General features: G+C 37.7%; 1 protein-coding gene across 10 annotated transcripts in view; it reads left to right on the plus strand.

Annotated features, from left to right (window-relative positions):
• The window catches only part of NCKAP5 (NCK associated protein 5), a 1,198,715-nt gene that overhangs the window by 573,406 nt on the left and 612,811 nt on the right, over window positions 1–12,498 (plus strand). For all 10 annotated transcript variants that reach the window (XM_085001422.1, XM_085001423.1, XM_085001426.1 and 7 more), the window contains one exon: window positions 6,258–6,321. In XM_085001422.1, coding sequence (XP_084857548.1) covers window positions 6,258–6,321 — 64 coding nt within the window. The remainder of the gene's footprint in view (window positions 1–6,257; window positions 6,322–12,498) is intronic.

Below are 12,498 nucleotides of genomic sequence, written 5' to 3' on the forward strand. Positions count from 1 at the left end.
TAATTCTCCATGCTCACACTGAGTGCCATTGCTTCCCTTCCTTCAGGGCAGCCTCACAGGGGTACCATCTGCCTGGTGGAGAGCAGGGCTGCACTGTGGTGTCATTCTTACCCATTCAGAATGGGCACAGGGCTTCCATGAAAGCAGCGAATAGAACCCTGATTTGTCTCCAGATGGGGTCTGCCTTCCCCACTCCAGCAACAGATGGCTGTGTGGTGCCCTGAAGTTTGAGGTCTCCACACATCATGCCCTGAATACACTCCCCCTTTGCAAGCTGTTTTCTCCTTGGGGAGCATTTTTCTAAACATACAGACCTTGCAAGTCTTTTCTGGATTTTACAGATGCTGACATCCTGTTGGTATCATCATGGACTATCTTTCCACAGGCTTAACTTGCAGGTGTTTCTTGCATGGATATTCTGAACATCCACGGTTCACATAAATAATGTTGCTATTGTTTATTATGCTCTTTAGTTGACAGTGGAGCTGCACTGAAGGATTTAGAAATCTGGGATTCATTTACCATTTGGGTATAAAACTGAATAAGAAAAGTAGCTCTATTTCATCCTTCTAGGTGGGGAAAATTCTCTTTGCCATTAATTGAAAGAGGAATAAGTGTTGTGATCGCTCTTGTTTTATTGTGCATTTATTCTTTATATCCTTTTTTTATCTGTTTCTATAAATAAGGGTCCACAGTTCTTGATAAAATACCTCTGGGCATTTGTTTTGCAATCATAAAGTCAATACCCCCTTCATAATGAGCTACTGGCTTTGCTACAAAAACAAACAAAACAGTGACTCATTGCAAAGGCACAGTTGTCAGTTTTTCGCAGATGAGCTTAGGCCTTCAAATAGGAACAAGGGTTATTTGTGAGTGTATTTATTTAATTTGCCTTGGGGAGCACGCAAGTCAAGGATTCTCTGTTTTTTTAACACAAAGCTGTTTTTAAGAACCCTGAATTTGCATGAAAAAGATGCTGGTCCCAGTTGGTTTCACAAATATATTGAGCCCATAGGGGTTTGAAGATATGGTTTGACAAAGGACAAGCTAAACCTAAGAGCAAATAAATTATTGTTTAAAAAGGATCCATTTATTTTTAATACTTTATGTTCATAATTTGAGCCCAGGAATATTAATATCTAGAAATCCCAAGAATTGTATCATAGATGATTTCACCTGTTTAACAACTCTGTTACCTCCTTAATTTTAATAAAGCATGGCAATTCTTTCATACACACAAAAATACAATTCCTACTGAGAAAAAGTCCTGCTAACATAAATGCATTTACATCGGATACCAAGAGCTTAAAAGGTTTGGGAGATACAAAGTACTGAACCTCAAGAAAGACTCTTTTTGGTGTGTTTTAGCCTTGAAACCCTCTTTTCAAAGGAAATATGATTCAGAGGTCTACCACATAAAATATATATAAATTTGAGGTGCCCTTGGCTGGCACTAGTCTTGCCCGCCTACCCCATCAAAGACCCTGGCCTGTTACTCAGAATCCCTAGGGGTTCTTTGCCCTGTGACGTTAGTTCTATATGTCGTGTTTCTTGAATAAATGATTTATAGTGATTACAGAGTGTGGACCCAAAGAAGCACTTGTATTTGTTTTTCATGCAGATTCTCCTTCACCACCTGGTTGTTTCATCTGAATGAGAGTCGTTTCCATATAACTAGATGTAAGCAATTTTCCAACTTGTAAGTAAGGAGGACCAGGGAGCGGGCTAGGGTTGGGAATTATCTTTCTGGTGACCAAGACTACCCTGAGCTTCTCCATGTTTGCGTCACACTTTTCCACATGGCTGTTGAAGTTGTGCACATCTCTGCTCACATGGGAGTGGGTCAAAATTAAAGTTTGATGTTTCTAGTTTTACATATTTTACTCTCTATTTCACTGAATCAAGGGGTTAATTAACATGATGCCACTTTTGAGATGTTGGGTTTTGATGCTGGTTCATTCACACTTTCTTTATTGAATGCCCTCAAAATAAAATCGGTGGATGGACCATGAAATTGTATGATTTATGAATATTTTCCTTCTTAAAAACTAGGTAATGGCTAAAACCATTGGAGTTTTCTTTCAAATTGAACTGAAGAAGATTTGACAAGCACCTCTAACACATGATAATTCCTAATAGTGTTATAAAGGAACTCTCTTTTAAGGATAAAATAGTGGTGTTCCTAACCTTTAAACTGTATTAGGATTATTTTTATCACCTAGTGGGAGGATAGTGATAAGATAGACTCTTGCTCTGCTTCAAGAAATGCCTTCTTTGTGCTAAACTAAACTTCTAAAAAATAAGTAGGCTGTTGGCATGTATTTTAAGTCATTCGCTGAAGATTCAGCAATCAGAAATGAAGATTCCAGGACATTTTCCAGAATGTTCTTCCATTTCTTGTTCTGTACCTACCTTCTGGATGAGGTTCTCAAAACGTGCTGGGACTCTAGGTACTCCTGAGACCATTTCAAAAGATCTGCAATATCCTAACTATTTTCATAATAAGGCTGAGCTGGTATTTACCTTTTTTTTACTGACATTTTTTTTGTGAGTGTATAAGTGGAGTTTTCTAGAAGCTACATGACGTGCACTCAGAACAGGTTGAGAAAGAAGCAGATAGAAGAATCCACCTACCTTCTCTTAAGCTGGATGTTGAAGCTATATTTGCAGAACTTCAAAGTAATGTCACTGTTCTCATGAAACATTCTCATTTAGGAATATAAGATTTTTCAGAAAAATGTCTTATGTTAGTGTAGGCTTGTTAATTTTTAATGAATTTATAAGTGAATGTTTTAAATGTCCTCTTTTCATTTAAATATTATGTGATAAATATTAATGAATGTGACTCACACAAACAGAAACTCTGTTGGTCAGCATCTTTAGCTATAATCCACATAAATTTGAGCTCTTTGGAGACTTAAATACTTTTTCAGAATGCAGAGGGGTCCTGTGACCAAAATATGTGAGAACTGCTGCCCTATTATCCCTCGTTCAATGTTCTTATATAGGAATTTACTCTGTTGAAGCTTACTCAGATATTTACCTGATAGTTTATGGAAACTGTTCTTTTCATAGTTTTGGAAAGTATGTAAAATAGCTTTTGTGACCAACCAGAACCAGAAGATATCCCTCTGGGTATCATGTAAGTGTGTGTGTTGCATACTTGTAAATGCAAATTTGTACTTGTTAAAAATTCTATTATACTTGGCAAGTTGTTATTAGATTCTGTGACTGATGCCTCACTCAGCAAGTCAAAAGCATTAATTTTGTTTGTACGGAGTATCCCTTCATAGATGTTACAGAGATGGACTAAATGTGATCTTGACCTTCAGGGCAGCAACTGGTGCAGTGAGATATTAACCATAGCACAACTGACCATGTGCAAAATGCCTCAGTCAGCAATTCTGGCTGCTGCTGTTGCGGTCAAGGAGAAATTTATGGGCTTATTTAAAAGAGAATACATACCAGATGGACACTCAAGGAAAATATGAGTGTGGATTAGAGTTTATAGACTGGAAGTTAAATGGGTCCATAATTAGTATACAGAGGAAGAAATGAGTTCAAATGTTGCTATATTCATTTAATTATCATCCTTAGCACCGGAGTATCTTCTGAGGTATCATTATGTATTTTGGTAGAGTTATACACCCCAATGAGAAATAATTTATAGATTACTTTGATACACATTTTGACAGTCTTTCAAGTTCCAATTGTGGCCCATTGGTAATGAATTCAAGTAGTATCCATGAGGTTGTGGGTTCAATCCCTGACGTCACTCAGTGGGTTAAGGATCCGGCGTTGCCATGACTTGTGGTGTAGATTGCAGATCCAGTTTGGGTCCTACATTGCTATGGCTATGGTGTAGTAAGCTGGCAGCTGTAACTCCAATTTGAGCCCTAGCCTGGGAACTTCCATATGCTGCAGGTGTGCCCTTTAAAAGCAAAAAAAAAAAAAAAATTTAATTTTAAAAAATTGACAGTGTAATATTTAGCCTTCCAAACCATGAATGTAGGGTGTGAGTGTGTGTGTGTTATTATGTAAAATCTCCTTTAATTGTTCTAAGCAGTGTTTAGTAGTTCCTAGCGTAGCAGTTTAACAAGCCTTTTATTACCTTTAATCCCTAAGTATTTATGTTATATTACAGATTCTTTAAATTTAATTTTCCAGTTGTTTGATGCTAATACTTGAAACAGTTGGTTTTTGTGTATTGGCTCATATCCTGTAACTTTACTAAATTATTTGTTGTTCTATTTTGTAAATTCCTTAGGATTTTCTATTTAGAAAAGTATGTCCTCTGTGAGTATAAACAATTTCCCCTCTTCCTTTTTGATATTTGTGTCTTTAATTTCTTATCTTATCAAACAAGATAGGAGTTTTGCCATCTTTGAGCTTTAACATAAATCTAATCATACACTCTTTTTCATTTGCTATTTTCACTCAGTGGTATTGTGATGAAATCTTGATTATTTCTTCTCAGTACTTTCTGGTGTTACAACATATAACTGTGTTCAAGTCTATCCATTCTACTATTAATGGGTATATGCATTTTTAGTTTAAGGCTATTGTATGTAGTCCCATGAACGGTCCAGTACATGTCTTTTTGTGAGCATATGTATATGCATTTCTGTTGAGTTTACACCTCAGAGTGGAGTTGCCGAGTCATAAAGTATGTTCTTCTCCATTTCTTTGTCCTTATGAATATTTACCATGTACTTTATTTTTATATTAAGTCAGAAGTCCATCACATTCTTCTCTTTCAATTATTTGCTCCTTTCATCTGTCTTTTCATCTGTCCATCAGGACTTGGGTCAGGGAACACATACAGGCTGTCTGTCTTGCTTACCTCAAAAAAAGGGCATGTAACTCCATCTCTTTCTGGCTTCTTCCCATCTGGTTTGTTACCACTGTCATAGGGTACAAGCGTGGGTCCTGCCCCAGGCTCCCCAAACCTTATATCCTTCAAGAATCTCCTAGTACAGGAGTTCCCTTGTGGCACAGCAGATTAAGGACCTAGCATTGAATCTCCTGGTTCTAGTTTTTTTCCCTCTTTTCTGTGTCTCTAGGTATTTATACAGAGAGAGAATTATTCCTACTAGAAAGCTACTCAACTTGAACCAAGTTCAAACACATGCCGTCTTGATGATCTTGGGCATTTCAAAGACCCAAGTGGTAGGAAGGGGAGAAATCCTCTCCCTCGTCTGGGATTCATGTTCCTCTCTGTTTGTGTCGCTGATCATGTGTAGAAAGAGGGCTGAGGGATGGAATAGCACCCAAATAGTTTCATATCTCCCTAGAAGTTGAGGATTTCAGAGAAAATCCTTGCTAGAACCAAGATTTTAGGATTACTGGAAAAGTCCACTCACTCCTCCTTCATCTACCAACTCTTTTAAGAATAACTGAAAAGCTCAAGATATCTGTTACTTTACAGAATTATTAAAATTGTGGCGAATATTTTATTTTTTGGTAAGTGAAATCAGAATTCTGATGATAAAAGATATAAAATGAACCTTGTGAAATGAAAAATATTAAATGTAATTTTTAATTCCACATTTTCATATTTCCTAGACCTTGAAAAATGACACACAGATTTTTATTTAGGTTTTGCTATAAGGAAAACCTAAAGTTTGACTGTAATGTTACTATATACTGGATAGGGACTCCATATGTTACTTAGCCCCTCTTAGCCTCAGTTTACACATCTAGGAAATGGGGATAATAAAACCTATTATAGGGTTGTCATCAGGCTCCTATGAGATCTGGTAAAATGACCAGCCCCATGCCTATCATGTAGCAAGCCTGCCAATGACTTTCTGTTTTTATTTCAAGAATGGTATAGAGTTACATTTTGTTGGCTTTTTGAAATTCAGTATCAGCATAGGGTAATAAAAGAAATAAAAATAATTAAAACTGTTTATGAGCAAAGTTGATACAGAGAGGGCAGCTGCCATACTTTAGCCAGGGAAAGTGTATTTACAAATGATTTATATTAATGTACTTAAAGGGAATATTTTACTCACCATTCAGCATTTATTTGGCTATTATAAAACCCAAGGCCAAAGATCTCTTTATTACACTCAGTGAAAACAATGCACTAATGACCAATCATTTAGAATATTTATAGAAAGTTTAGCAGAGGAAGTGAGCTAAACCAAGGAAGGGGTTTCTCTGGAGACCTCAAAAGAATGTTTCAAAGCCATGCTAGTGTACCTCTGCCTTGAGAAGGGTGGTCAGCTAATCACATGTTTTTGTTTCTCCAGGGAGAAGCTGGCTGTGGCCCGACTGCAGAGAGAAGTTGCCCAAAGACGAAGTGAGGGGGCCATGGTAAGTCCTGGCTGGTCTGTCCTGATTCCCAGCCTCCCTCCCACAGGTCTCTAGCCTGAAAGGGACTTTGTCTCATTAAGAATTTCAAAGGAGGAGCTCCCATTGTAGCTTAGCAGGTTCAGGACCCAATCTAGTCTCCATGAAGATGTGAGTTCGAAACCTGACCTCGCTCAATGAGTTAAGGATTGCTGCAAGCTGCAGTTTAAGTCACAGACAGGGCTCAAAGCCAATTTTGCCATGACCGTGGTGTAGGTCCCAGCTGCTACTTTGATTCAACCCCTGTCCCAGGAACTTCCATATGCCACGTGTGTAGCCATAAAAAAGAAAAAAGGAAAAAAAAATAATTTCAAAAGAAAATATTTGCTTGCAGCAAACTGAATGCTGTACTTGTAAATAATATGTTTATAATGCAGTTTAAACAGATCTGCCGCTTGTTGAGAAAGAGAGAGCAGGGGAGATATTAATTAGAAAAAAAATAACTCCTTGGGCTTTGAAGAGGATGTTCAAGTGTTCAAAGGGATGTACAGCTTTTTTTTCCCTGAAGGTCCACTGGATGCCCAGGCTTCCAGATCTGAGTCCAAATCCATAAAGGAGCAATTTCAGATAAGGACAATTCAACCTCATTCAATCCTCTCAGTTCTTCAAACCTGGAAAACAAACAGCCTAAAAGAACACTCAGATGTTTGCTAATGTAATCATCTTTTATCCTTTTCCTCCTCTCCACTATTTGCAGTGCATTTCTCCCTGTCCCTTTCAGTGTGTGCCATTTAGGAAACTGATGTTTCCTTGTGTTTTGAATTGTACTAAAAATCAATAAGGTTGTTTTGGTCTGTGGAAAACTTCATTTTATAGACTTTCTTTGCCAAAGTATCTGCCTCTGTGCCCCGCTAACATCAGAGATGACTGTCTGGGGACCTGGGGAATGGACTTGTATGGATTAACTGCTGCTGCTATCCCTGAGGAGGGGGAAAAAAAACATGACCCCAGATTGTTTTCCCTACTTAATGACAAAACAATGGCACGTATGCAGTTTTTCGACCAATGATTTTTTTTAAAAAAAGAGAAGTGATGCATTTTCAGACCCTGAAGGCTGCTTCCATTTGAGTTTATGAGAATTAAGAAGTCATCCACTGAAAAGACTAAGCAATTAAGCTGGCCTAGAGCTTCTCTCAAGAGGGAAGGCAGAGGGCTGGAACAAGAGGCTGGATGTTGAATGATTTCTGGAAGGCTTGGTGGCTCTTGATCGTGTTAAATACTTAAAGAGATGATCACATTGTTTGTTCTGCTAGTGATCTCAAGGCAGAGAGAACCATGACTGTTCAAACAATTTGAAGCAACTGTTCAAAAGCATCTTTGAGCAAGCCGTGATAGGGGAATAAGTTGGGAAAAATGAAGGTTTAGTTAAATGGTGAACTGAAAATATTTAGTCTGGACTTTTGCTGCATTGCAAAGTGTTTCTGAGCTAGGTCATCCTGTAACATCTCCATCCTTGTTCAGGCTAGCTCCCAGTTAGGGCTTCATCAGCTGTGTTCATAGTGAAGGTGAAGAAGTGAACAGCTTTCCTAGATCTGTTTCTTCATCTTGAAAACGAGAAGGTTGGGATTGGGTAATCCCATTCGCTTAGTGAGTCATGTGACTAAGTATTTGTTCATGTAAAATTTTCTACTGGGGAGATTTTTCTGGTAATAACTAAATGTTATTTAAGCTCATAAGAACAAACCCATAAAGAATGCATCTTTCTGACTCCAACACTGAATGAGCCTGTGTCGATATCCTCTTAGACAGTGACTGTATGTTTTGTTTTGTTTTGATTTTTGTAAAACAAAACCCCTTTTATTTATTTATTTGTTTGTTTGTTTGTTTATTTATTTATTTGTCTTTTTACCATTTCTAGGGCTGCTCCCACGGCATATGGAGGTTCCCAGGCTAGGGATCTAATCAGAGCTGTAGCTGCCAGCCTACACCAGGGCCACAGCAACACAGTATCCGAGCCGAGTCTGCAAACTACACCAGAGTTCACGGCAACGCAGGATCCTTAACCCACTGAACAAGGGCAGGGATCGAACCCACAACCTCATGGTTCCTAGTCAGATTCATTAACCACTGAACCACGACTGGAACTCCACAAAACCCCTTTTAAAACATTGTAGAAGTAATTGTTTAGTGGAGAAAATACCCCCCCAAAAAAATGCTCAAAAAGTAACCTTGGAGATGGACTGGGGGTTTGGGGTTGGCATATGCACATTGAGGTGTATGGAATGGAATGACTGATTTGCTGTATGGTACAGGGAACCCTACCCAACATGCTGTGGTCATGTATCTGAGGGAAGAATCTGAAGAAGAATGAATTGTGTATACGTATAACTGAATCACTTTGTTGTACAACAGAAATTATCACAACCTTGTCAATCAAATATACTTCAATAAAACTTTAAAACATGGGGAGTGCCTATCATGGCTCAATGGTGATGAACCTGACTAGTGTCCATGAGATTGCGGTTTGACCCCTGACCTCGATCGATGGGTTAAGGATCTGGTGTTTCCGTGAGCTGTGATGTAGGTCACAGACGTAGCTCAGATCCGGTGTTGCTGTGGCTGTGGCATAAGATGGCAGCTGCAGCTCTGATTTAGCCCTTTGCCTGGGAACTTCCATATGCCCTGAGTGCAGCCCTAAAAGACAGAAAAAAAAAAAAAAGAAAGAAAAAAGAAAAGAAAAAAGTAACTTTGGAGAAGTTATCAGTGGCATATTATTCTTATTTAAATAATTTTAATGAAGAGACACATTTATGTATTGGTCGATTAACAAATAAATTATGGAGCACCTACTATTGTCCCCAGCACTATTCTAGGCATTGGGGAAGTATCACTGAGAAAAACAAAACAAAACAAAACAAAACAGGCAGACATCCCTGAGCTTATATCCTAGTGGTTAGGGAGATAGGTGCTTGATGTAATTACTGTCAGATGGTAGAGGCAACTATGAAAAAATAATATTGGGGAGGGAAATTGGGATGCTTGGGGACCACTATGAGTGTTCTTAGTAGTAAGCCCCTGAAAAGTTTTCATTTGAGTGACCCTGGAGGAGAAGAAGTGAACCATGGTGGTACCTCGGTAAGCAGTGATCCTGGTGGGGAGATGAGCAAGTACAAAGACCTGGATTGCCAATCCAAAAATCCTGGATTGCCTGGATTCCCAGCTGTAGCAGGGAAAATCAGGATGGCTGGAAGGCAGTGAGGCTGGACAGTAGAAAATAAGTCGGAGAAGTGATGGGGCAGAGGTGTAGATCTCTGGCTCATGCTCTGAGTGGCAGGATCTGCTAGAAGGCTTTGAGTGAGTACCCCGATCCAATCTGATTTACTACTATATTACTATTTACCCCAATTCTGTAATTTATCACATCTAATTCCTTATAGGCACCTAAGCCCATATTTTCATTAATTCCCCTTATTTTGCTTTTTCCTCCTCTTCTTAACATTTTTTCCCTCTTTCCTTACCTTGTCAACCCCCACCCCCGCCCCGAGTTTAACTTAATTATATGCTTCAGCTTTTCTGCTCCTAGGATTCATTAATTTCTAAAGTCCTAATTCTTTCCATATCTGACAGCTCCTAAAATCAGGCTGTTTTATTAATCCTCTAAATTTAAGTCTTGCTGTTACAAGCCCAGAACTTTTGTCACGTCTATAGCAGACATGGAAAGCAGTTCATCACAACCAGATCATCTTATGTTTTTAAAGAATACTGTTTACAGTATTCTATTTTTTGTCCACAGGCAAGGAAAAATGGTATGGAAAAATTATATGAGAAGTGTTTCCAAAACACTGTATAATTGAGTCAGATTATCCTTTTAAAAATCATCAGTGAACCTGTTGCAATCAAAGGTTTTAATGCAAGGCATGCCCTTTTGAAAATTTGACTTTATGCAATAAATCTCTTTACTTATAATTTTTAAGATAGTACCCAAGGCACCATTTTTGAGGGATATATATTTTTAACACACTGTTTCTTTTGGAATGATTTTAGACTTCCATAAATTTGGACACCTGCATACCTTTTAACTAGTTTTCTAGTGTTTACATGTAACTATGGTGTAATTATCAAAACTGAGAGATTAACATTGGTATGTTACTATTAAATAAGTTCCAGATTTTATTGGACTTTCACCAGTTTTTCCAATAATGTCCCTTTTCTCATTTAGGATTCAGTTCAGGGTACCATGTTGTGTGTAAAAGGACTTCTTTTTTGATGGCTAATTTTGACTCAAATGTAGAAATAAGAAGAATTGAATTTGGAAGTGAGATAAGCCAGGATTCAAAGTCCAGCTCCACCAGAACCTTAGACATGTTCTTCTATTGATTTTTAGAAATTCTGTGCTTTTGTTAACTCAGGTCTTTACTTAGGAAAACAGTCTTTCAGCATGTTAGATGTTTCTTATTTGTTTCTTTGTTCTTAATTCATACGTCCATGAAATAATTACGGTCATTGTTTTCATACTTACATTTAGTTATTTTTCACAAGCTACTATAAGGTCATATTCCTCTATTATTTTGGAAGATTGTGTTTCAGCTCATGTTCTCTATCACTGGCTCAATTTACTGCAAGATCTCTTCTATCCTTAAGTCCTTGATGTCATCTTAAATTTTGTTATTTGCATAAAGAACCTTTCCACCTCAAGAGTCTAAAGATATTCATTCTAATTATCTTCTAGAATATATATAGTTTTTATTTTTATGCATATAAATCTTTGCATATTGTAGGTAGAATTACATTTGTGTGAGATAGGGATCAAAGTGAATGTTTTCCCAAATTAATTGCTCAATAAATTATGGTGGGAAATTAACTAGTATCTGACCTTTACAATCACATCTGTCATCTTACAAATCAATCACTATCAAAATACATCAATTACTGAATTGCTTATTCTTTTCTATTAACCTTAGCCTATTCTTATACCAGCCTAAATTATTTTAATTACTAGAAATTTGTAGTCTATTTAATATTTCATAGGTCAGGTTCTTTCTTTTTTCATTTTTAAGAAAAGTTTTATTGAATTATAATTGATTTACAATGTCATTACAATTTTTGCTATACAACCTTTTTTTGTTGTTGTTTTGGTTTTTTTTTAGGGCCACATCTGCGGCATATGGAGGTTCTCAGACTGGGGTGGAATCGGGACTGCAGCTGCCAGTCTACACCACAGCCACAGCAATGCGAGATCTGAGCCACATCTGTGACCTACACCACAGCTCATAGCAACGCCGAATCTTGACTCACTGAACGAGGCCAGGGATGTCAAACCCAACATCCTCATGGATACTAGTAGGATTCATTTCTGCTGCACCATGATGGGAACTCTCTGCTGTACAATGTTTACGCACACCCGTTCTCTTTCAGATTCTTTTCCCACATAGATTATCACAGAATATTGGGTAAAGTTCTCTCATTGGCCAGTTATTCCATATACCTCAGTGTGCATATGCCAGTCCCAAATCCCCAGTCAATCATCCCCCTCCCCTAACTGTCCCCTTTGGTAACCATAAGTTTTTCAAAATCTGTAAGTCTGTTTCTGTTCTGCAAAAAAGTTCATTTTGTATCTACTTTTTTAGATTCCACATAGAAGTGATATCACATAATGTTTCTCTTTTACTGTTTGACAAACTTCACTTAGTAATGATGATCTCTAGATCCATCCATGTTGCTGTAAATGGCATTATTCCATGTTTTATGGCTGAGTAATATTCTATTGTATATATGTACCACTTCTTCTTTATCCTTTGACTTGTTGATCGATATTTAGGGTGCTTCCATGTCTTGGCTATTGTAAATAATGCCACAGTAAATACTGTTGCAAGTATCTTTTCAAATTATAGTTTTCTCCAGATAGGTAGATGCCCAGGAGTGGGATTGTTGGATCATAGGGTAGTTCTATTTTTAGTTTTTTGAGGAATCTCCATACTTTTTTCCACAGTGGTTGCACCAGTTTCCATTCCCACCAACAGTTTAATAGGGTCCCCTTTTCTCTGTACCCTCTCCAGCATTTATTATTTGTAGACCTTTTGATGATGGCCATTCTGGTTGGTGTGAGGTGGTACCTCATAGTAATTTTGATTTGCATCCCTCTAATAATTAGCAGTGTTGAGTATCTTTTCAGGTTCTTTCGGATTATGCTTTTTTCCTCTA

The sequence above is a fragment of the Sus scrofa genome, chromosome 15 (assembly GCF_054392235.1).
Source record: "Sus scrofa isolate SSC_HxYL_T2T_F1_AM1 chromosome 15, Sscrofa_HxYL_maternal_Yorkshire_Landrace_v2.0, whole genome shotgun sequence".
Taxonomy (NCBI): domain Eukaryota; kingdom Metazoa; phylum Chordata; class Mammalia; order Artiodactyla; family Suidae; genus Sus; species Sus scrofa.